General features: G+C 40.3%; 1 protein-coding gene across 5 annotated transcripts in view; it reads left to right on the forward strand.

Annotated features, from left to right (window-relative positions):
- The window catches only part of LOC124172808, a 184,651-nt gene that overhangs the window by 6,376 nt on the left and 152,255 nt on the right, over positions 1–26,020 (forward strand). For 3 of the 5 annotated variants that reach the window (XR_006868279.1, XM_046552292.1, XM_046552295.1), the window contains exons 2-3: positions 571–720; positions 23,271–23,489. Coding sequence is in view for 4 of the 5 variants with exons in the window: in XM_046552292.1 (XP_046408248.1) it covers positions 604–720; positions 23,271–23,489 (336 nt within the window). In the remaining variant the exon portion in view is untranslated. The remainder of the gene's footprint in view (positions 1–570; positions 721–23,270; positions 23,490–26,020) is intronic. The other 2 variants (XM_046552294.1, XM_046552293.1) reach the window with 2 other exon arrangements.

A 26,020-nucleotide genomic window follows, 5' to 3' on the forward strand; every position in this document is an offset into this window, starting at 1 on the left:
GTAAAGTCCGAACTTTGAACACATATAGGTGTTCTCTCTTTGACGAATTTAAGTATACCGGGACTAGCCAGGGTGATAACTTTTACGGGAGTCACCCGCAATGCACAATTGTGCGAAAAATCCACAGAGAAAAAAAATCCGGTATAGTCCACAAATTTCCACAGGGAAGAATGACGCCTCGGTAGCTTAACTGGCTAAAGCACTCGGCCGGAAATCGAGGGATCCGGGTTCGAATCCCGGTCAAGGCGAATGATTTTTTCTCTGTGGATTTTTCGCACAATTGTGCATTGCGGGTGACTCCCGTAAAAGTTATCACCGTGGCTAGTCCCGGTATACTTAAAAAAAAATTGATATTTGTCAATTCTAATAACTTCTATTAATGCCATATTGCCAAACGGGGCCATGCTGGCTGGCGAGTGCTGGTTACTGGGAAGCAAAGTTGCTTGTTCTGTGCAATGCTTGACTGTGGCTATTCCACCATACTTAAACTAGCCTTGAACCCTGTTAACCCTATTTATCAGCCTGTTGTGGAACGTTGTCTTCTTATCCGTCTGATTAATACTTTTCTAGGTGGATTTTTTGATTGTGCGACCTGGGAGCTGAATGTCAATGACACTGTTTAGTCACAGCATGCTGACTGCAGTGCAGGGTGTTCCAACTCCAGGAACGTTGATGAGCGGAGATGGCGGGAATGGAAGCGCCATGAAGTACAAATCTTTGGTGAGTCAGCGTAGGCAGTTATTTTTTGGTGGCATTGAGGATTATGAAAATACAGAACACACTCAGGGGTCCCACCCAACCGCGAAAACCGTGAATAAGCCGTGAATTTCGTCTACCGTCAACTAACCTGGAAATAGCCCTGAATTTCGTCATAATACAGTAGATTCCGGTTAATGGGGGCATATCGGGACTTGTGCACTTTGCCCCAATTAAGCGGCTGCCCCAATTAGGCGAATTCTCTTGTGTATGGGCATAAACAAAATGATAGAAAGAAGACTAAAGAATGTTTATAATGCAACATAAGTTTATGAAACTATTAATTTGATTAATAAATCAGCGAGTTTAGTTAATTTATTATGATTTTAAGAATTATAACAATTTAGATAAAAATGTTTTTCACAGCCTCGGGCGACACTGAATGAATGTCTTTTACTAAGTCCTATTAAAGAAAAGTCCTATCCTCTTGCGGATAGTATAACAACAAGAGATTTCGAAATAGGACAAGAATAGGAACATTTATGAAAAATAAGAGTAAATCAAAGGAGGAAAATATAAAAAAATAGTATTCTGAAAACAAAAAAATTTAATTTCGTCGCGAGCATAGAGTGTATGTCGCCGACTCATGGCCCAATAAAGCGGCATGCTGTCCCAATTAAGCGGAGAATACTCTATTGGGATATTCCTCTATTGGGTTCTGTTCTTCAAGATCTGCCCCAATTAAGCGGCTGCCCCAAGTAACCGGTGGACCCATTAAACGGAATCTACTGTATATGAAAAATAATAAGCTGAATATAAAATCAACTTCACAAGAAACATTAATTTAATCAACCTTACTGAAAACTTTGACTGAGATAATAGTTCCCTAATGTCAATATCGGCGCTTAATACAAATACTAGGTAAATGTACGGGAAAATTTGCGTAAATTTCTATTGATTTCAAAATAGGAGGAAAAATATCAATTGCGCAGTGTCTCAAGGCCTGATTACACGATACATTAACATGCACGAGTTAATTTATAAATGCATGAACGCGTGAATGAACGAAAAATGCATCGTGTAGCCACCCAACTTTGGCGAATGCATGTACATAAAATAGAACCAGTTCTAATTTGGTTCATGCATTCATACATGTTCAGTGGGGTAGCCAGGAATTTGCCCCAATTAAGCTGCTGCCCCAAGTAACCGGTGGACCCATTGAACGGAATCTACTGTAATTTAAAATCCTCTCAAACTCAATTGTAGAACTAAAAATCAAAAAAGAAATCGATATGTCGATCATGTTTCAAGGTTAGTAACTCGCAGACACTGTCTCCACACGTATATTCGAAGCGCAATAGGGTGGTTTCCTATTATTTTTTTATTGCCTAAATTTGTGTATTATGAATGCACTAATGGTGGGTAACGAATCGCAATCAATGCCTTTCGTTTTCTTTTACGAAGGAAACTGCCCTATTAAATGTAAGGTCAAAATTTTTAAGCTAAAGAAAACGTGACGGCTAAGTATGAATACTGGGAAAAGCCTGTGTGACATCATTCTGGTTCTGGTGGCCGCCGGGTGAGGTCACCCAGGTGCAAGGCTATGAGCGCCGCCATGATGCAGGCTGCTAGCAGGTAGCAGAGTAGCCTGCTAGCAGGTAGCGCTTGTCTTAAATAAGGATTATTTATACCCTATCAAACGAAAGAAACTTTCCCATCGTAGGAAGTTTCAATAGGTGATTTTTATGAGATGTTTCCATGAGCTCTGTGCCTCATGCATGCATTGGTAATCTCAGATGATTTAAAACTCCTGACTACTCATATAGCATCTAGGTCCCTGTGACGTCACGTGGAGTGGTATCGCATGGCCTTTTTCAAATGAGGTTAAAATTGTCCAATATCATTTGTATAAACTGGAATTTCTAAAACGAAATAATTTGTACATTATGAATACACTAATGGTGGGAAAAGAATCGCAATCAATGCCTTTCGTTTTCTTTGATGAAGGAAACTACAGTGAGTCCTCGTACAACGTCACCTACCGTTCCTGAAAAATGTGACGATAAACGAAATGACGTTAATCGAAGCATAATATCCCATAAAAACAATGTAAAAATTGAATATCGGTTCCTAGACCTCACAATTCCAATGCGAAAAAAATTTGGCGTATCATATCTAGGGCATTTTTTACGATGGGAATGCCAAACTATGGCATAAATACGAGTTACTGTCTTCATCGACGACAATAGCAGCAGTGACGTAAATCCTTCTCCATTTTTGTATCTTCCCGCATTTGCTTTTCGGCTTCGCTATAGTGCGGTCCAATGAATGCTACCAGACGCTACTGACCGGGGATCCGGTGCTCCGGTCCATAGGCCCTACCCTCGCTACGAGAATTTCTTTTCGGACCGGTCAAGAGCGAAATTAAAATGGCGGAAATGAGCGAGGGCGGGCAAACTGGGATTATGAGATCGAAGAGATGGTTTTAATTGCGAATTGAGGCGGGCGGGCGTCGCCTGGGCATCATCATCGCTGAAACATCGTCGCAGTAACAGGAACCAAAATTATTGTGAACATTGTTCTCTTGGACATTGTCGTGGAAATGTCTCTGATGCTAAAATTTTCCAAAACCGTAATCGCAATTAACAATATACACACCGTTTTACACTTTGAATAGACTTGACCGTATTACCGCCCACGAAACAAACAACCTGTTACGCCTGCCACTTTGCCTTTTTTCTCACGGGAAATTTAAAATACGTGACGTTATCGCGAAGCGAAGGGACGATAAACGAATCACGGTCGTAAAATTTCCGTGACGTTATCGCGAAATGACGTTAAACGGGGTGACGTAGAACGAGGACTCACTGTACCCTGTTGGCAGGAATGGTGTGTATAAGCATGTACTAAAAATAAGGTGGTTAAATGTTGGTAATTTTGAAATTTTGTTGTTGGTTACCCTAAAGCCATAATACAGTGAGTCCTCGTTCTATGTCACCATGTTTAATTTCATTTCACGATAATGTCACGAAAATTTTGAGATGGTCATTCGTTTACCGCACCTTCGCTTCGCGATAACGTCAAGTGTTTTAAATTTTGTGCGAGAAAAAAGGCGAAGCGGCAGGCGTTGCAGGTTGTTCGTTTTGTGGGCGGTAGTACAGTCGGTCTATACAAAGTGTAAAACGGTGTGTTTATTGTTAATTGCGATTACGGTTTTAGCAAATTTTCTGCAAAATGAATTCTTAGGTAGGTGCACAAGGTTTTACTTGACATAATGGTTTTCAGGAACCTAAAAAGTGATTTAAAGGCATTTTTCCGAGTAGAACTGGGAGCTTTTGTCTTCACTTTTTTTGCCGTGTTCACAATAATTTTGGTTCCTTAAACTGCGACGATGTTTCAGCGATGAATATGCCCAGGCGACGCTCGCCCGGGCGACCACCGTAGCGATGCCGAAAAGCAAATGTGGGGAGATACAAAAATGGAGAAGGATTTACGCTATTGTCGTCGATGAAGACAGGAACTCGTATTTATGCCATAGTTTGACATTCCCATCGTAAAAAATGCCCCAGATATATTACGGTAAAATTTTTTCACGTAGGAATCGTGATGTCTAGGAGCTGATATTCACTTTTTACATTGTTTCGTATGGGATATTATGCTCCGATTAACGTCATTTCGTTTATCGTCACATTTTTCTGGAACGGTAGGTGACGTTAAATGAGGACTCAATGTATAATTTTGTCCAATTTTTATGATATTTAAAAACAACCAGTTGTCATACTCAGGGTTGATGTTTTATTCTCCGAGTACGCTTTGAGAAAGAAGAAATGACTTAGTTTTACTTGTCCTCTTTCTATAAATATATATATGATAAATAGTGCGAAAAATCCACAGAGGAAAAATCATTCGCATTGACCGGGATTCGAACCCGGATCCCTCGATTTCCGGCCGAGTGCTTTAGCCAGTTAAGCTACCGAGGCGTCATTCTCCCCTGTGGAAATTTGTGGACTATACCGGACAAGGTGGTATGGACTGCTGAGCATATGATGCGACTAGCAGTCCAGGTCGTGCGCATGGCGCCACAGCCGGAGAGCAAAGCCCGAACTTTGAACACTAGAGGTGTTCGCTCTGGACTTATGAAAGTATACCGGGACTAGCCACGGTGATAACTTTTTACGGAGTCACCCGCAATGCACAAATAGTGCGAAAAATAGTGCAAATAGTGCTCTCCGCCTGTGGCGCCATGCGCACGACCTGGACTGCTAGTCGCATCATATGCTCAGCAGTCCATACCACCTTGTCCGGTATAGTCCACAAATTTCCACAGGGGAGAATGACGCCTCGGTAGCTTAACTGGCTAAAGCACTCGGCCGGAAATCGAGGGATCCGGGTTCGAATCCCGGTCAAGGCGAATGATTTTTCCTCTGTGGATTTTTCGCACTATTTGTGCATTGCGGGTGACTCCGTAAAAAGTTATCACCGTGGCTAGTCCCGGTATACTTTCATATATGATAAATCACGGGAGATAGACGCCGTTTTCATGTAATTGTCTTCGGGAAATCTATGAAACATTGTGATTTTTACCCACATGGTATTGTTTTTCATTGTAGCGCACATTTTCTTGATTATAAAGGTAAAAAAAGTTCAGGAAGGCGATCCTACGAGAACTACCGATAGTAATTGTAATTATGACGACTTTTTCACAGATTGCAATTACCCCGACTGCTATTTTTTACTTTCCTCGTTAGCACGTTTTCCTGGTTAGTACGTTCATTTTTTGTGGTCCCTTCAGAAACGTACTAAACAAGTTCTACTGTATTATGAATACACTAATGGTGGGTCACGAATCGCAATCAATGCCTTTTGTTTTCTTTGATGAAGGGAACTACCCTGTTTGCAGGAATGGCGTGTATGAGCATTTACTAAAAATAAGGTTGTTAAATGTTGGTAATTTTGAAATCTTGTTGCCGGTTACCCTAAAGCCATGATATTGATGAACATGGACAACTAAAGTTGAATTAACTTGAGGATTAATTACAGTTTTTATTCTCTTCTTGCTGCCTCTTCAGTGTTGCCTTCTTGTGCTGGCTTCTTAAGGCTTTGTCGACGTCTTCTCTCAAAGGACACGGTAAATGTTTCTGGGATGTTGCAGAAAAGTTTCTCGGGTTTTCCACCGGTTGATGTCGTCCATGTCTCCCGACGTTTCGATCCGCGACTCGCTGATCATCCTCAGGGGATCTTCCGAGTGCCGTTCTTCGAAAATATTTCAGTATATATACACTCCATCCGAGTTCAGGTGTAACCTGATTGGTTCACGCTTGTTGAGGTTTTCCCGCCATTTTTGTCGTATATAATAGACTTCATTATTGGTCTCCAAGCATTGCTGATTTGGAAACCCATGTCCCTGTTGAAGTTGTTGCGGTTGATGCGGATCTGAATGGCTTCCTTCACAAGGCGGTCCCAGCCGCATCAACCGCAACAACTTCAACAGGGACACTGGTGACGCTCAAGTATGAATGCCGGGAAATATCTCCGTACGTCGTATTTCTGGTTCCCCCTCCCGCCCGGTGAGGTGACCTTGAGGCGAGGCTTAGCGCTGATACATCGCAGGATGCTAGCGGATAGCTGAGTACCTTGCTGAATGGTAGCGCTTGGCTTAAAAAAGGTTTATTAATACCTTATCAAACGAAGAAAACTTTCCGACCTTAGCCAGTTTTAGTAGGTGATTATTAAGACATGATTCCCTGAGCTCTGTGCCTCATGCATGCATTGGTAACCTCAGACGATGTATAACTCCTATCTTCTCCTATAGAAACTAGGTCCCTGTGACGTCACGTGGAGTGGAATCGCATGGGCGCCAATCTGGCCTTTTTCAAATGAGGATAAAATTTGACCCTTGCCATTCGTCTAAACTGGTATTTCAAAAACCAAATAATTTGTGTATTATGAATGCACTAATGGTGGGTAACGAATCGCAATCAATGCCTTTCGTTTTCTTTGATGAAGGAAACTACCCTATTGATAGAAACACTTCTTAATTTATCTCTTATTTTTCTATGATCCGCAGTCTATAAAAATATAGATGTTTGTCAATTTTAATAACTTCTATTAATGCCATGTTGCCAAACGGGGCCGCGCCAGGCCAGTGCCGGTTACTGGGAAGGAAAGTTTCACGTGCAAGGCGTGGCAACACTGTCGAGGGTATGTACTCATCATGCCCTCGTATCGAAGATAGCATCCGAGCTATGAGTGTCCCATGCATCACCCTAATTCCATGAATTTAGATATCGGGCATGACTCACAAGGGCAGGACTAATGCCGTTGGCCGGTGACGTAGGCTGAGTAATCCTGACGTCCCTGATAACGGACCTTGCCTGCGTCACTCGGAGGACAAGAGTCACTTGCAGGAGCATGTATAAATTCGGCTGTCGGCAAGGCCTCGGGGTCAGTTGGCTACGCACATCGTGACCGCGTCTAGCACGAAGCAGTTACGTTCGCCGTGACTTCGGCTAGACGACCAGACCAACCTCCCGCCCTTATCCTCGAGAGACGAAGGCTTCGCCAAGGGGTACGCTCGCCGTGCCCGCGCCTCTCGCTTCCCGACTTTCCCTCCGGCCGGTTCCGTTCCGCGGCTGACGAAAGGGGTACGCTCGCCGTGCCCGCGTCTGCACCGTTCTTCTGTCGCCCAGTCGCACCCTTCTCCAAGGTGATCGCATCCCGGTGTCCGGCTCTCTCTCTTCCTCACGTCGCAACACGTAAGTGATGTCACTATTGTACTGTATTGCCCTTGCTTGGGAAAATATACATTTACCATGTCTCCGAATAATTCAGCCTAGTAATTTCCGAACCATTCAACCTCTCGATGCTCCTTATGTCGCCCACTGCGACAACACTGCAATCGTTTGCTCCAGCAGCTTTTTGTGATACCCTCACTCTATTTTTTGAAGAGAGGATGGCTTTTTTCGATTTCTCTCATTCACTATTTTTCATCTATACCACTTATAAATCATGTATTTTCGGATCAATGAGGTCAAGGTAATAGGAAAAAGAAAAAGAAAAACGTTAAATCAAAACTAAACTGGCTTATTATTTTATGTTCCTTTTTACTAATTTTAGTGACAAATTAGCAAAGAAAATCTTCTATTTTATTTCTACTGTATAGATACCTTTTTCTCAACTTATACGCTACCAAACTCTACAAATGAGGTACCAAAATACACAGAATTGGGCACAAAACATGCGACGGCATATCTTACTTCCTAAATATTGCTATTGTTTTCTAAAATTGATTTTTAAAAATAAAAAAGTAATCGATTTAAAAAAAATAATCGATTCCGGCAAAATTGTCCTCATCCCAAGAATACAGTTAACGCCGTCCCTACTTCATTTTCGGATCATAGAAAAATTACAAATAAATTGAGAAGTGTTTGTATCAATGTTATTTTTTCTATCGGGTTAAATTTTAGCACTAGATATTGTTTAAATATTTTCATTATTTTACAGCAAAAAATGCTTCCTAAAAATACTTACAAGCCGTTTTAATAATCTACATTAATGTTTGCAATTTATCGTGGAAGATGAATGCGGTAGACTTAGTAGTTTTCCCTAGGTTGAGTTACAAAGGTCATGAAGTTGACAAAGCGGCTAATTTTACGGTACGCGGAGTCACTTAATGCACTGGCGTGTCTGTATTTTTGCATATTCCGTAAATCAAAAAGCAAATCAGAATGGAGAATAAAATCTACTTTAAAATGACGTATTATTCATTATTATGGCATGGACTGAAGTCCAGATATAAATTTTCAAAGTACAGCGGCACATCATTTTGACGCCGACCTTTAGAACTTTCATTCATTACATTTTCTCCGTACACTTCCCACGTTCGACAATAATTTTCTATCGGTTTGAAGTTTATGGCCAACAAAAACTGTTTCACTAACCGCACCTTGTAACTGGCGGGATTTTCAATCGAAGACCGCATTTTCTATTTGTTTATCGGGAAAAGCAGTGCAGAGACATTCTCGTTGTCATATGTGCCAAGCTCACGGACACCAAGATATGCGCGACTGATGGGCGCTTAGTAACAGCAAGCGAAAATGTTCCTTACTTTGAGAATAGCCCTCGTATACCAGGTGTGATAAAAAAAAGACCAGACTGATTTTATTCTGTGCAAACCGTTCAACGGATCAAAACGATATATAAAGTGCAATATCTTGCGACACATCCCACATAGCACAAAATATCTTCTAGGTGTCTACAAAATATATAGAGCGTCTTCAGCTAATGTCTAGAAAGTATCTTGTAATAACTTCTAAACATCTTCTAGATATTTTGTAGATATCTGAATGTCCGCTTTTCTGATATCAACACGTTATCTTTGAGAAGATATTTTATTGACATTCATATCCAAATTGGATCAATTGGGAAAATTCAGGACAAATGACTAAAATATAATATTTTTCGGTATAACAAGAGTTTATTTTCCACTGACAGCCTACTGGTGGAGCAGGAGGTGATGGTAGAATGCCATCTGGGGATTATTCCTGAATATTGGAACCTCTCTGGCATTCACTTCTTTTTAATGGGGACTTCCTCCTCTGGGGGGCTATGCTCGAAATTTTAGTCGTGCACGACTTCATTGTCGTGTGCGAGTCACGTGGTACGGAGCCGAGCGCTCTGGCCATTTGGTATGCTCGAAATTTTAGTCGTGCACGACTTCATTGTCGTGTGCGAGTCACGTGGTACGGAGCCGAGCGCTCGGGCCATTTGGTATGCTCGAGCTCCTTGGAGACGTATGCGACTGTCTCGTGCACGACTCCAGCCGAGCGGGGACAGTCGAGCGGTCGAAACCCCTCGAGTTTTCCTTCGTGTTTGAACAGAGTGGTTCGTACTTCGAATATTGCATAGGTAAAATTCTATATATCGCATCATTTTGATTTTAGATGATTGAAAGGTCGTCAAACTGCACTATTATTGACTTATTTTTAATTTTTAAGGTTTAAATATGAAATTAATGTTTTTTTCTTCTTGTAATTGAATAATGATTAAAGGCACAGCGGTGAAATAAAAACTACGTAAAAAACTTATGAATGTCCACAAACTTTAGCGAATGGTCACAGGTAGTACCAATGAATTTCCAAGGCATAAATTCAATGAAAATCATTACTAGGTCATAAACCAATCCTTTTTATTCAGAAGGTTAAACAACTTTGAATATTATTCAGCATATATATATTTCTATCCTCAAAATTTCCATTAGAGCATAATTTTAAAATTTTGTGTAATATAAAACATGACATTATTATATTATGATAAGTATTGATAAGTACACAAGTTTTCTGCACTACATCTGGATGTTATCAATCATTCATTTTTTTAGTTTTTTGGCGATTGTTTTTTGCTGAATGATTTACGTGATTTTTAAGTATCCTTTGGTTTTTTGGGGAGGTTAACGGAATTTTCAACATTCTCTTCATTGTCTAGCATTATTATTTTCAAAGCTAGGGCTTCTCTCGGGCCTGCACATTCCTTTTTGTCTGTTCGTCCTACTCCTTTCTCTTGGAGGCACGCTCTTCCTGGATATTTTTCTTCTCTCTTTTCCGTTAAACTTTCTACATTTTCTCTTTTTGCAGTATTTTAAAATTTTTTGATGTTATACATATATGGGTTTACTTTTTGATTTCTTTGCTTTTCTTTTTCGGCCATTCGTAGCAATGCGCGGAAAACTAAGGTGTTTGCTCCAAATTGTCTCATACTCTTCATTCATGCAAGTCGCCTGATTCGATTGAGATTTTAAAGGGGTTATTTTTTCTTCCAAAGAGGACATTTCATTATCGGTGTAACCTTTTCTTTCTTTTGAGGGATTTGGAATCGCCGAATGTAAGGAGTCTTGGCTATTTTATAGAAAAATCTCGATAATCACCTGTGTCGAAGTTTCCTCTATTCTGAAAGTCTCAGGAACTCCTGTCTCATATGAAAGAGGTGCGTCAAACATCTCGATGTTATTCTAAAGATGCTCAGTATTTTCAATCGGTATATAATTACGGTGCTCACGAATTTCGTTTTCAAGCAATGCTGAATTTACTTCACCATACTAACCAAACACTTTACGGTACTTAAAAATAGGTTTATTAATTATAAGACCACTCAGTACGTAACATGTATTCCAACGGAAGAAAGGGGAAAATAAAAGGAATGATTGCAATTAACAAGGAAATATTTAATGATTTATTCATCATAAAACTACATACATTTAATTTCAACACTGGTAGACCTTCATTCCTTCAGCGGCATATCACAAATTTACACCGATCCAGTATATTTAGTCCGAGTCATATCAAAGCTAAGTTGTTTGAAGTATCATGCAAATGGTAACAAAATGCAAACATTAACACTTCCATGAACATCGCACAAGAAATTGATATTAGAACCCGTAATGTCTGTCACACGAGTTCACAATCACAACACTAGCGATGATTCCTTCTATGACATCCACGTAATCTATGCTTTTGTCAACGAATGTATTTAAAATGGCCAAAAATGTGATTTTAAGCGACAAAAAGGTTTCCTAATTAAATAATTACCCTTTTGGAAGTCGTGGACTTACGGCGAACAATGAGACAAATGATGTAAACAAGCCGTGTCTGAAGATGAACGTAAGTTGTTACAATACAAATAAAAATAATTTTGTCACTACTAATCACGAAAGTATAATCATTACAGGCGTAGGTAAACAAGTACGTAGCACACAAAATCCTTTTCAAGACAGTTATGCTCTAAAACCGATATATTGAACACCAAAAGTTAGCGATATTCTTCCATCGACGACTGTTGAACCCTTGAATATAATCGCTTATTTACTTATGCCATAAAAAATCCGATAGAAAAACAGAAAAATCTCCAAACACGAACCATATCGCACCAACTGGATGTAAGAAATTGAGTCCGCAGTGTAATTAAACATCGTAAATATCTTACACAACTTTGATCAACTCTTTTTAACTTCTTCCCGGGCTGCCGAGTATTCTATGGCGTTTTCGGAGTCTCATTTGTCACACAAATTTGCGGTTGCTATTTGAAATAGCTGTTGTTTACTTCTCGAGCGCTCGTTTCTGCGACGTTGCCACATACCCTTCGTGTCACTCGAGCGACCTATGTCGCGCACGGCCGACTTCGTCTCAAGCATACCGATCTCCGCTCGACTCGGGATACCATTCGACATCACCACTCGCTTCGTTGCCGAGCGCTCGGATAAGTCGAGCGGTTTCGAGCATAGCCCCCCTGATTCCAAATTTCAAGTTACCAAAGCCTTTCCTTTTAAATGCGATGGTGGTTGGTGTAACATGGTGAAACTCCTTCATGATGCACAAAGGTTAAGAAAAGACTTAGCTGTTTCACAAAATAAAATATACTTGCGACCGGTTTCGATACAGCGTATCATCATCTGGCAATTACAAGTATCAGTACATAGAATTTATACCCTTGAAGGCATTAGAGGGGTGGTAGAGTGGATGTGGGGAAAGGGGGGAACTTCGGAGTACCCATTATTGGATGCAATTAGTTTGATTGTGTTTAGCTCCTTCATCCTGTTGTAATTCGACAATGGAATCAATCATAATCTGTGAAGCATACAATGTATTGCTGATATTTTGTGAGAGAGGTGGTGTCGTGAATTGAACCAAATAATACACCGCAATAGGGTAGTTTCCTTCATCAAAGAAAACGAAAGGCATTGATTGCGATTCGTTACCCACCATTAGTGTATTCATAATACACAAATTATTTGGTTTTTGAAATACCGGTTTAGACGAATGGCAAGGGTCAAATTTTATCCTCATTTGAAAAAGGCCAGATTGGCGCCCATGCGATTCCACTCCGCATGACGTCACAGGGACCTAGTTTCTACACGAGAGGATAGGAGTTATGCATCGTCTGAGGTTACCAATGCAAGCATGAGGCACAGAGCTCAGAGAAACATGTCTTAATAATCACCTATTAAAACTGGCTAATGTCGGAAAGTTTTCTTCGTTTGATAAGGTATTAATAAACCTTTTTTAAGCCAAGCGCTACCGTTCAGCAAGGTACTCAGCTATCCGCTAGCATCCTGCGACGTATCAGAGCTAAGCCTCGCCTCAAGGTCATCTCACCGGGCGGGAGGGGGAACCAGAAATACGACGTACGGAGATATTTCCCGACATTCATACTTAAGCGTCGCGTTTTCGCGCGCTTGAAAATTTTCACTTTTCATTTAATCGCGAAAAATAGATGTTGTCATTTAAAAATCTAAAAGCGCGAAATACGTACTCCAGGAGTAATAATCTTTCGATTAAGGCAATAAAAAAATAATAGGAAACCACCCTATTCACGACACCACTTCTCTCACAAAATATCAGCAATACATTGTATGCTTCACAGATTATGATTGATTCCATTGTCGAATTTCAACAGGATGAAGGAGCTAAACACAATTAACTAATTGCATCCAATAATGGGTACTCCGAAGTTCCCCCCTTTCCCCACATCCACTCTACCACCCCTCTAACGCCTTCAAGGGTATAAATTCTATGTACTGATACTTGTAATTGCCAGATGATGATACGCTGTATCGAAACCGGTCGCAAGTATATTTTATTTTGTGAAACAGCTAAGTCTTTTCTTAACCTTTGTGCACCTTTCCTTTTAGATTTCTCTAAGGAGTATACAACATTGTCAATGAATGTTGATTGAGTGTCTTGCAATATAGCTCTTGAAGAATTTTTAATGCAAGTTTTTCTCAACGTATTTAAATACCTTCATTAGGGCTATGAATGAATGATATTTATATGAATGAGTGAATAACTGTGATACGTAAAAGGTTATCGTAATATTTATTACGATGGTAAAAAAAGTAGTTGTAAATTAATTATAAAAAGCAGAGACTAGAATTTGACATACCTTTTATTCCATTGAATTGGATTTGTTTATTGATGGTTACTAGGCTGAGACAGATCATAGTTACCTATCAATTTTGATTTCACTGGACATATACAAAAAGAGTCTCCGCTCAAAAAGACATATGCTAGACATCTAGTAGATTTTTATAATATAGACGACATTGAAGGCATTTTCTAGACTTCTAGTAGAAATTTAAAATATCCAAGACAATGAAGATATTTTCTAGACATCTCTAGATGTCTATAAAATATCTAGAAGGTATTTTATGATATGTGTGATCTGACAACTAAAACAAGAGGTGTTGCATTTTTTTTACGTCAATTCGTTACTTAGCAGCAGCCCTTGTACTTACTTTCATCATACTATCAATATGTTGGTCCCACAAAATGGAATTTAGAGCTTTTATGATGGCTCTTCCCGTCATAATCCTGTTCTTGACTTGACTTACTACTTCCTCTACTATCCTATACAGCTTTTAATTACATTGCTGTCGTTACTCTCTTTATGCCATCGTTTTCTAGGAATAGATATTGTATTTCCCCACTTCCAAAGTATTATGTCACGCCTTTGTTAACCCATTCCTGCCGGCTCCTACAATTGGAAAATGTGTCTATGTTATGAGTATTATTATTATGGTATTCTACCAATTAAGGTAGGTTTCCATGGATTACCATACAAGCGTGTGTAAGAGGCGCACACGTGTAAGAGGCGCACCCCTATTTTGAGGAAGGAAGCTATAAAGAAAAAAATTTTGCGGCATTTTTTTAATCCTATCGTGCGGTGTTGCAGGCGTATGCCTGGAATTTCGACAGTTATCGAAATTTCCTCTTTCAGTACTATTTGAAAGAGGAAATTTTGATAACTGCGGCGTTAATAGCGGCATAAGAGGGAGTAGAAAGAGTTCCGATCCTCTCTTCGCATAAGCCATCGCTCTACGTTGCTTGTCCTACTCACGAACAATTTTGTTTAAAAGCTCTCGCAGGAGTATTGCAATAGAATTGCAGCCATGGAAAATTTTAAGGCAAAACACGACAGGCACATAGCATGAACCTTCCCAAGAGATTGGACAACAATCGGGGCAATCTCAGCGCCGTAGGATAATAACCACGTCGTAGATTTAAGGCCCCTTGCACACACACCGATTTTGGACGGCCGGTAAAATATCGGCCGTCCACATTCCAATAGTGAACAATGGAAGAGCATTGGAGCTTGCACACGTAGCGAACACGCGCCGGCACCGGCTAAATGCCGGTTAGCTGCCGGCCATTGTCACTGTGGATCGCCGGCACCGGCTCAAAAACATAGCAACTTATCGTTTGACCAGTAAAAATCGGCCGATATTTTACCGGCCGTCCAAAATCGGTGTGTGTGCAAGGGGCCTAACGGAACTACACTCGGCCCGCCATCAGCCAATGCCTCGGCCGTTTTTTTCCTTTCCGAGACTCCACAGGAAAATAGGAAATTATCAAGTTACAGGGGACCAATGGAAACGTGTTTCATCCCTACCCCATTTCACCAACTGACCTTTTTCGGTTTACCAGGTTCAATTCTCCGAGTTTCTGGGGGTCAAATGCTAGGTTAGTCACCTTCTGAGCTCGAAGATATCTCGATATCTTTTAGCAATTCTATGACACGCACGAGGTTCTAAAAAGAATTAGACCGAACGCGACGTATATCTGACAGCATTCAAGTTTTTTTGAGCTCTAATTGATTGACACAAAGATTTATAGCTAAAAAAAGGCTACTAATATTCAACATAGTCCTAACACCACAATTTCGGAATAAACAAGCGTAGCATAAGCGCATTCAAACAAGACAAGACGGACTGGAAACTTCAGGCAACGCAATCTGCATATATCACATTGCTGCGCCTTCCCCCCTTCGCTTTAAAGGCAACGACGTCACATGCAAGATCGGACGTGTTCTTTCCTTGCTCCTTCGCTCATAGCCTCGTAGCTTGAAATACGGAGGGGAGGGAGCGCGCTCCTTCCCCTCGACCTCGCCTTCAGCGCTTTTCACTTATTAGCATTTTCGATTTCTTCTATCCACCATTTAGTCCAACAATGAACACACTCGTTCGAATTTTTTAAACCGCAGGTTTTGACACCAATATAATTTTCAGTTGCAAAAATCCTCATACCAGCGCCTGAAGATGATTTTTGAAAATCAGGTGCTCAGCGCAATAGAAATTGCTCGGCAAGGCAGATGTTGACTATTAACCAGGTATGTCCTTCAAAACTACGCGTTTATCTACTTGTGATAAGCGATTAAGCGTGCCCACTCGTGGCATTAAATTTAGTGCGCTCCGAAGCGAATCACCCCGCACTATCTTTTCCATGTTCACCTCTGGGGTACCGATGTGACGGCGCGATGCTTACGAGTAAGAAAAGCAAACACGAGCATTTTAAAAATACGTCACTAAGGGAGAAACTCCCATGCCTGCCGCTTGATTTTGACCCAGGGTTTCAGATGACTGACTCACGCTGAAAACCAAGGCCACTCAGTTCCCCTTGGACTTGCGACCGGTGAAGGGGAGGGGGGAAGATAAGAAGTTTATGTAAGAGGCGCAGACCCATTTTTGGCTGCAATGTCTGGGAAAAAAGGTGCGCCTCTTACACAAGCTTATACGGTACTAAAGAAGTGATCTGGGAGCCTCCCTTTCCGTCTAGCACCGTCTTCTTCAATTCACTGTAAGACCTACTCCCTTTCAATCTTTCTAAAGGCCTGTTTACTCGATACATTAACACGTACGAGTTAATGTACATTTGCGTGAATGATTTTTGTGGACCGGAACGGAACATGTACGAATGCATGAACCAAATTAGAACAGGTTCCATTTTCTGTGCATGCATTCGCACAAGTTGGGCGGTTACATGGTGCATTTTGGCGTTCATTCTCGCGTTCATACATTTAGACATTAACCCCTATGTGTTAATGTACCTTGTAAACAGGCCTTAACATTCTACCCTCTAACACCATTTTCAACACCCACCCCACCCCCCAATAAGTACTCCTTCCATCCATACCTTCTGTCTCCTCCGTATGTCATCTAAAAGCTGCCTCTCCTCACCAACCATGTCCAGCATTTTGTCGTTCCTCCCAAAATTCTACCCTCTATATAACACCATTTTCAACATCCCCTCCCCGCTAAGTACTCCTCCCATCCATACCTTCTGTCTCCTCCCTATCTCATCTAAAAGCTGCCTCCCCTCACCCACCATATCCAGCACTTCGTCGTTCCTCCTCCTCTCCGTCCATTTCACCCTCTCCATTCTTCTCCACACCCACATCTCGAATGCCTCCAATCTTCTCTCGTCTTCTTTCCTCAGTGTCCACGTTCCTGTACCGTAAAGAGCTACACTCCAGATCAAACTCTTCACTAACCTTTTCTTTAAACTCTTACATAACGATCCTCTAATGAGCTCCTTCCTGTTCATGAACGCCTCCTTTGCTAATACAATTCTCTTCCTAATGTCCTTACTACTATATCCGTTTCCCTCTGACGTACTGCCTAAATAGTTGAGCTGCTCTACCTGCTCAAGTTTTTCACAACCCACCTTTATCTTCAGTCTAACATTCCTCACTCTTGAAGCTTTACAGAACCGCATAACCTTGGTCTTCTTGTGATTAATCCTCATCCCATATTCCTCGCAACGCTCGTACAACGCATCCGCTAGAGCCTGAAGCCCCCTCGCTGACTGGCTAATCAATGCCTGATCATCTGCGAATCTCACTGATTTCAACATCATTCCTCCCACTTTTATTCCAGCTTCTAACTCATCCCACGCCTCCCGTACTATCTCTTCAGCATACACGTTAAAGCGCACACAGCGGCGATAGAGGACAGCCTTGCCTCACCCATCGGCCCATGCTTGCCCAACCAGATTCTCCATCGGCTACCCTCACTTGAGCAGTATGTGTCATATAAAAATTACGAATCTGTCGCCTATCCCTCTAATCCACACCTATGTGCTGGGAAAATGGGCGAGTTTTTTACACTGTTCCTAAACCTTTGAGAATATTTTAAACCTCACTGTACGGAGCTCTTTTTTGGGGAAGAGTTACCCTGGTATTTTCGTCCCTCAGATTTGGGATCCAGCTCAACGGAGCACCCGTCCCTTAGCCCTGCCACTGGACTACACGCTCTTACCTTGCCATAGCATGAATTCACAGCCAACTTAACCCTATCATAGTGCGTATCCACCATCAACTTATTGCATTACCAGTGTTTTTGTCCACCAAACATTGTATTTGATTCTCAATATTTTAATCCTCTAAAAGAATTACTTACATTTTTTGAAGCATTGTGGTATTTTAAACAGATTTCTAGCGTTAATAGCAACAATGTAAGTAAATAAAAGGTACAGTAAAACCTCTTTACATCGTAATGGAGGGCACCAAAATTTGGGCAATTTGATGTATGGAGGTTCACTATAGAGAGGTTTTAGTGATATGCACCATTTTTTCATATCCTTCCGAAATGAAAGGCGCTACTGTCTTTTAAATCATTATATTTATGCATTTAAATAAACATGCATGCATTAGTGAACATATATTTAATATTTAATGATAACACAAAGCAAGCACTATCGCATGGTTTTTACCATGATTCGAGAGAAAACGATGTGATCTCTCTTCATTCAACAGTCACTTAAAATGATTGGGATAGTTGGATACCTTTTTTCTTATTTACTGTTAGGTATGCCCTTATATGGAACAAAATGGCCATAACTAATGATTAACGTGAAAATTACAGCATATTAAAGGTGATTAAGAAAAAAAATAAGGGTGAAACTTTTATTGCTGAAAATGCCATTCCATATAGGTAATTGTGGCTGCATTAATGGTCTCTAGTTGTCTCGGTATGATTTGCAGAGGTAGTTAGGCTGTCTCGGGGGTACCTCCTTGGTATGATAAGTGGAGGTTTTATGAGATAAAGAGGTTCACTACAAAGAGGTTAATACCCATAAATTTACATGCAAATCTGACGGTACCGTAGGGGTTGTATGCAGTATGGAGGTTTATGATGTAAAGAGGTTCACTACATAGAGGTTTTACTGCAATGAGGCTATTAGTCGGGAGGTCTGTTATTTTTAAGACTTACATTTTCATTTAAAAATTGCTTATCCACAAAACAAAATAAAGAATTCATTTCAAAGTGTAAAAAAATTAAAGTATGCAACAAAATGTAACGTTGAAAAAACTATTGACAATATAACAACTTTGGAACGGATTCCTGCAGTAATCATAAATGAGTGGGAGGGTCAGGCTTAATAGGGTAGTTTCCTTTATCAAAGAAAACGAAAGGCATTGATTGCGATTCGTTACCCACCATTAGTGTATTCATAATATACAAATTATTTGGTTTTGGAAATCACAGTTTAGACGAATGTTAATGGTCAATTTTATCCTCATTTGAAAAAGGCCAGATTGGCACCCATGCAATGCCACTCCACATGACTTCACAGGGACCTAAATTCTATACGAGTAGATATGAGTTTTACATCTTCTGAGATTAGCAATGCATGCATGAGGCACAGAGCTCAGGGAAACATGTCTTAATAAGCATCTATTAAAACTGGCTAAGGTCGGAAAGTTTTCTTCGTTTGATAAGGCATTAATAAACCTTTTTTAAGCCAAGCGCAACCAGCCAGCAAGGTACTCAGCTACCTGCTAGCATCCTGCATCCTATCAGCGCGCAGAGCCTCGATCAAGGCCACCTCACAAGGTGGGAGGGGGAACCAGAAATGCGTCGCACGGACTTTTTCCCATCATTCCTACTTACGCGTCGCATTTTCGCGCGCTTGAAAATTTTCACTTTTCATTTAATCGCGAAAAATAGATATTGTCATTTAAAAATCTAAAAGCGTGAAATACGTACTCCAGGAGTAATAATCTTTCGATTAAAGCAATAAAAAAATAATAGGAAACCACCCTATTGCTGAGGAGTGGCCGTTAAGAGTCGTGAATCTGGGTCTCAGGCCGAGCCTGAATGCATCGGACAATAGGGTGGTTTCATATTATTTTTTTACTGCCTGAATCGAAAGATTATAACTCCTGGAGAACGTATTTCACGTCTGTAGATTTTTAAATGACAATATCTATTTTTCGCGATTAAGTGAAAAGCGAAAATTTTCAAGCGCGCGAAAATGCGGCGGGTAAGTATGAATGCCGGGAAAACTCCGTGTGACGTCGTTCTGGTTCCCGCTGCCGCAAGTGAGGTGACCTTGGGGCGAAGCTTTGAGCGCTGATACGACGCAGGATGCTAGCAGGTAGCTGAGTACCATGCTTGCTGGTAGCGCTTGGCTTAAATAAGGATTATTAATACGTTATCAAACGAAAAAAACTTTCCAACCTTAGCCAGTTTTAATAGGTGATTATTAAGACATGTTTCCCTGAGTTCCGTGCCTCATGCATGCATTGGTTACCTCAGACGATGTAAAACTCCTGACTACTCGTTTATAATTTAGGTCCCTTTGACGTCACGTGGAGTGGCATTGCATGGGCGCCAATGTGACCTTTTTCAAATGAGGATAAAAATTGACCATTGCCATTCGTCTAAACCGGTATTTCTAAAACCAAATAATTTGTATATTATGAATGGACTAACGGTGGGTAACGAATCGCAATCAATGCCTTTCGTTTTCTTGGATGAAGGAAACTACCCTATTCCTACCTCAGCGGTCACTTCCCTTCCCTCGCGTCGGCCAGAGCCGATGTCCGGTTGTTTGTGTTTAAAAAATCTGCAACAGCTATAACCGACATCAGGTGTTCTAGTTTTAAGTTCTAGTTTCAAACGATTCCTTTCCTTAAATAAATGCCACTATTGTGCAATGGGTCACTCCTTTCCTTAAATTTCCTTTCCTCCTTCCTTTCGAAAAAGGCCAAACTCTACCGAACTGGGACGATCAAATCAAGGATGGCGTCTTTGAATATCTACTTCAACAGCAGATGCCTTGCCTGAGGAGTTATTCCAGAATATTTGAAACGATTGTTTCAAACAAAAGTTTGAAAAATTTTGTGTAAACGTGGCTTAAGACAGCAGCAGCGGCGGTGGCTTGCCCATGAGGACTCTGGGACACCGCCCCTCCCAAAGATTTGAAAAACAAAAAAAAATTAAATACCCATTCAATTGTAATTATGCGTCTATTAATCAAGGTGTTTTTTCAATCGCATACATCGAAAATGTAGGAAAAAGGCGCAAAAATGGCATGAGAAGTTTGCATTTGTAGCAGCGGGGCGCTGGCGAGAGAGTCCCAATCCATCACCATGCAGTTATATAAAGAGTGGTAGTGATGGGGGCTGCTGGTGCTATGACCATTAAAAACACTGAATCACACGATCATTTTCCTATGTCGTGAAAAGTGATTAATTGTGAAATATAGATATCGTCATTTAAAAATCTATAAGTATAAAATACGTACTCCAGGAGTAAATTATCTCAGGGTTCCCACTCAACCGTGAAAACCTTAAAACCGTGAATAAGCCGTGAATTTCGTCCGCGTGTTATTATTCGATATATCGATCGATGTAACAATCGATATGGCTTTATTCCGGAAGCGAATGTTTACGGCTGTTGGCGTAATTTAAGGTTAATATAATTTTGTCCAATTTTTATGATGTTTAAAAACAACCCGTTGACATACTCAGGGTTGTTGTTATATTCTCCGAGTATGCTGTGACAAAAAAGAAATGACTTAGCTTTACTTGTCCTCTTTCTATAAATATATATGGGATAAATCACGGGAGAAAGGCGCCGTTTTCATGAAATTGTCTTCAGGAAATCTATGAAACATTGTGATTTTTATTCACATGGTATTGTTTTTCAATGTAGCGCCCATTTTTTTTAATTATAAGGTGAAAAGAGTTCAGGAAGGCGATCCTACGAGAACTACCGATAGTAATTGTAATTATGACGACTTTTCCACAGATTGCAATTACCCCGACTGCTATTTTTTACTTTCCTCGTTAGCACGTTTTCCTGGTTAGTACGTTCATTTTTTGTGGTCCCTTCAGAAACGTACTAAACAGGTTCCTCTGTACATTGCATTTCTGGCGGAATCTGGAATATTTGATAAATTTGTGATCATTTAATAAAAAATCATTTATCAGTAAAAATATAAAATAAGTAATCATAAAAAATCAAAAGTAATCATTGAAAAATCGAAATAGTAAATCCCTGAAGGATCTAAATAGGTAATCGTTAAAATCAGGTGATACATAAAGTCTTTGTGGATATTTCAATATATACATTAATCTGAATACAGGCATCCCCCGAGTTACGTAAGGGATGCGTTCCGGCATACTCTGCGTAAGTCGAAATTTACGTAAGTCGAACATTCTGCGTTAGTGCTTCAGAGATTTCGATCGGTGGGGTGAATTCTCAGCGGAGAAAGGCGCGGTACATTCCCGGTGAAGTTTCATTCAATTGACTGCGATATTCATGAACTCTTCCGCGTATTCTTACGTTATTAGATACAAAATCAATAACATTGTAATAGTCGGCGAGTTGCATCTCAAGCATTGCCAATCAAAATGCGAAATATATTATTCACCGAGTTGACCGATCGCGTAAATAACTCTATAACTATTTGAAATTTTTTTCTGCCATTGGGTATACGAGCGAATATCTACTCCAACGCGCTCGAATATGAAAATTAACGTAATAACTTGAAGTACGGCTATCACTTACGTAAGTACGGATTTGCGTAAGTCGAGGCATACGTAACTCGGGGGATGCCTGTACTAGAGATGTGCGAATAGCATCCCCGAATACTCGAATACCTCGAATACTAGAAAGTATTCGATATTCGAGATCTCGATTAGTTATGCCAAAGGTACCGTCTCGAATACTTTGAATTTTGCGTCATACATTGTCGCACGCACGTCGTTGGTAGTTGGCTCGGAAAAATGTAGAGAACTCTAGTCGTTTAGTGCATGCAGCTGAGTATCATGCTAGCTGGTAGCGCTTGGCTTAAATAAGGATTATTAATACCTTTTCAAACGAAGAAAACTTTCTGACCTTAGCCAGTTTCAATTGGTGATTATTAAGACATGTTTCCCTGAGCTCTGCACCTTGTGCATGCAATGGTAACCTCAGATGATGTAAAACTCCTATCCTCTCGTGTAGAAACTAGGTCCCTGTGATGTCACATGGAGTGGCATCGCATGGGCGTCAACCTGGCCTTTTTCAAATGAGGATAAAATTGACCATTGCCATTCGTCTAAACCGGTATTTCTAAAACCAAACAATTTGTATATTATGAATACACTTATGGTGGGTAACGAATCACAATCAATGCCTTTCGTTTTCTTTAATGAAGGAAACTACCCTATTGTTTACATAAAATTAAAATATTCCATTAATCAGCTAAGTTGCTGTTTGAATCCTTTAAAGGAAATCACAATTACTCACAAAAATCTTGGGTTTCCTGCTGCATAGGCGACCTAGTCAAACATTCCCACATTCATCGTTTGGTATTCGAGGTATTCGAATTTTGAGGTATTCGAATATTCGAGCCATGATTTGATATTCGATTCGATATTCGAGTTCGAGAAATCTGCTATTCGACCCATCCCTACTGAATACATAAATTATTCAAATAAAATAATAATTAATGTAACTTTTTCGTCACTCAAAGGTGCCTAGATCACTTGAGGATCTCGGGTTGGTGATGGAGGGGGAGGAGGAGAACCCTCTTGGCTGGAATGTGAACTCGGGAGGGGAACCCCTGCCCAGCAATGCCCCCCCTGCCCGACAACCTGTATCCGTCCTCAAGGACTGCGCTGCAATGGGCTGCTCTGTCCAGTGCGTTGTGGATCCAGACGGACAAGTGGTGGGAACTGTTGTGAAGCCCATGGTAATGAAATGCATGTTTTTGTAGTGTACTAGAAGATTAATAATAATAATACAGTAAAACCTCGTTACATCGTAATGGAGGGGACCAAAATTTGGCAATTTGATGTATGGAGGTTCACTATAGAGAGGTTTCAGTGATACGCACCATTTTTTTCATATACTTTGGAAATGAAAGGCACTACTGTCTTTTAAACCATTATATTTATGCGTTTAAACAAACATGCGTGCATTAGTGAACATATATTTATTATTTAATGATAACAGAAAGCAAGCTATCTCATGATTTTTACCATGATTCAAGAGAAAATTATGTGATCTCTCTTAATTCAAAAGTCACTTTCAATTATTAGGATAGTTGGGTACCTGTTTTTTATTTAATGTTAGGTATGCTCTGAACTCTGCTATGGAACAAAATCGACATATCTAATGGTTAACGTGAAAATTACAGCATATTATAGGTGTATAAGAAAAAAAACAAGGCTGAAATATTTATTGCTGAAAATGTCATTTCATGTACGTAATCATGGCTGCGTTACTGGTCTCTAGTTGTGTCAATACGATTTGCGGAGGTAGTTAGGCAGTCTTGTGGTTGTCTCATTGGTATGATAAGTGGAGGTTTTACGAGATAAAGAGGTTCACTACAAAGAGCTTTGCCTGTAAATTTACAGTAGAACCTCCGATAACAACCACAATCCGTTCTAGAAAGCTGGCCGTTATCCGAAATGTTAGCTATCCGATACAATTTTCCCCATAAGAAATAAAGGTAATAGGAATAATAGTTTACTAGCTCCTATACTCGACTCGACTCTTATACTACTGACTCGCTATTACAGTGGAACTTGGTTAGTATGTTTTCCTCCTTAGTACGACGATTTCTCTCGGTCCCGGTATCATCGGAACAAAATACAGGCTAAAGTATTTGGTTAGTACGTTTGAAAAATTTGCGCTTTCCTGGTTAGTACGCTCGATTGCTAGCCGTGACGCAACCCGCAATTCGTTCTCAAGTATCTTCTTAAGGGTCGTAAAGCTCCGAATTCATGATTTAATTTATTATTACTAGCCATTAACATTCTTGCATTCATTCTAAATATCTTTCTTTGACCGTGATTCATCCAAATGCATTTCTCAATTCCTTTGACGTGATAAATTTATCAGGAATGTCTGACTATACAAAACTGCAGCCAATGAGAAGCCCCTATTTTCCCCACCCCGAGCTCCTCACCTTCTGTTGCCTCTGGAGTGCCCACTGCGCACAAATTTCACGAGTGGGCAATTGTTGCTATTGCACGAGTTATCATGATGAAGAAATGAGTCTTATCCAATTCCCACTTTATCTAAAGCAGTACTGCACGACGTCAATGCTATGGTGTACGTGCGTATTTGACTACTGCTGCGGGAGCAGACGATGCTCTGGATCTCCACGAGAAGCTTAGCTTAAAAATACTTGATCTCGGCACGAAAGCAGATGACATTAAACAAATTTTAAAAGTAAATTTCAACTGTATAATATAAAATCTTCTTGTAATTACGTCTAATAATCTTGCGTGTTATTATTCGATGTATCGATCGATGTAACAATCGATATGGCTTTATTCCAGAAGCGAATGTTTACAGCTGTTGCCGTAATTTTAGGTTAATATAATTTTGTCCAATTTTTATGATGTTTAATAACAACCCGTTGACATACTCAGGGTTGTTGTTATATTCTCCGAGTATGCTGTGACAAAAAAGAAATGACTTAGCTTTACTTGTCCTCTTTCTATAAATACACATAGGATAAATCACGGGAGAAAGGCGCCGTTTTCATGAAATTGTCTTCAGGAAATCTATGAAACATTGTGATTTTTATTCACATGGTATTGTTTTTCAATGTAGCGCCCATTTTCTTTATTATAAGGTGAAAAGAGTTCAGGAAGGCGATCCTACGAGAACTACCGATAGTAATTGTAATTATGACGACTTTTCCACAGATTGCAATTACCCCGACTGCTATTATTTACTTTCCTCGTTAGCACGTTTTCCTGGTTAGTACGTTCATTTTTTGTCGTCCCTTCAGAAACGTATTAAACAGGTCCCACTGTATATGGAAGTTACAGGGTACAAGGTTCCCACTCAACCGTGAAAACCTTAAAACCGTGAATTTCGTCTACCGTGAAAAAACCTGGAAATAGCCATAAAATTTGTCATTAAACCTTAAAAAGCGCTCAAACTTGATTTTAGATCTACGATTGACGGATCAAAATAAAAATAGGTCGGTCACTCGCAGATACTGTCCCCACATTCATCTGCACACGTATATTCGAAGCGCAAATATTGGTCCGTGTTTCATGACCATGGTCCTTATATACTGGTTGCTAATCTCCCGACATATTCCGGCTCGAGATTGTTGCCTGAGATTTTGCTTTTTTACCCCTCAAACCCCTCACACGCCTCCCCTCTAACACAAATATGGGCACAGTGCGCTGTCACTAGGGGAAATATGGAAATAACTGAGCTGTCGAAAGCATATACCGCCGCCGACAGTGCAGTTAG

Source organism: Ischnura elegans, assembly GCF_921293095.1.
Source record: "Ischnura elegans chromosome 13 unlocalized genomic scaffold, ioIscEleg1.1 SUPER_13_unloc_3, whole genome shotgun sequence".
Lineage (NCBI taxonomy): Eukaryota > Metazoa > Arthropoda > Insecta > Odonata > Coenagrionidae > Ischnura > Ischnura elegans.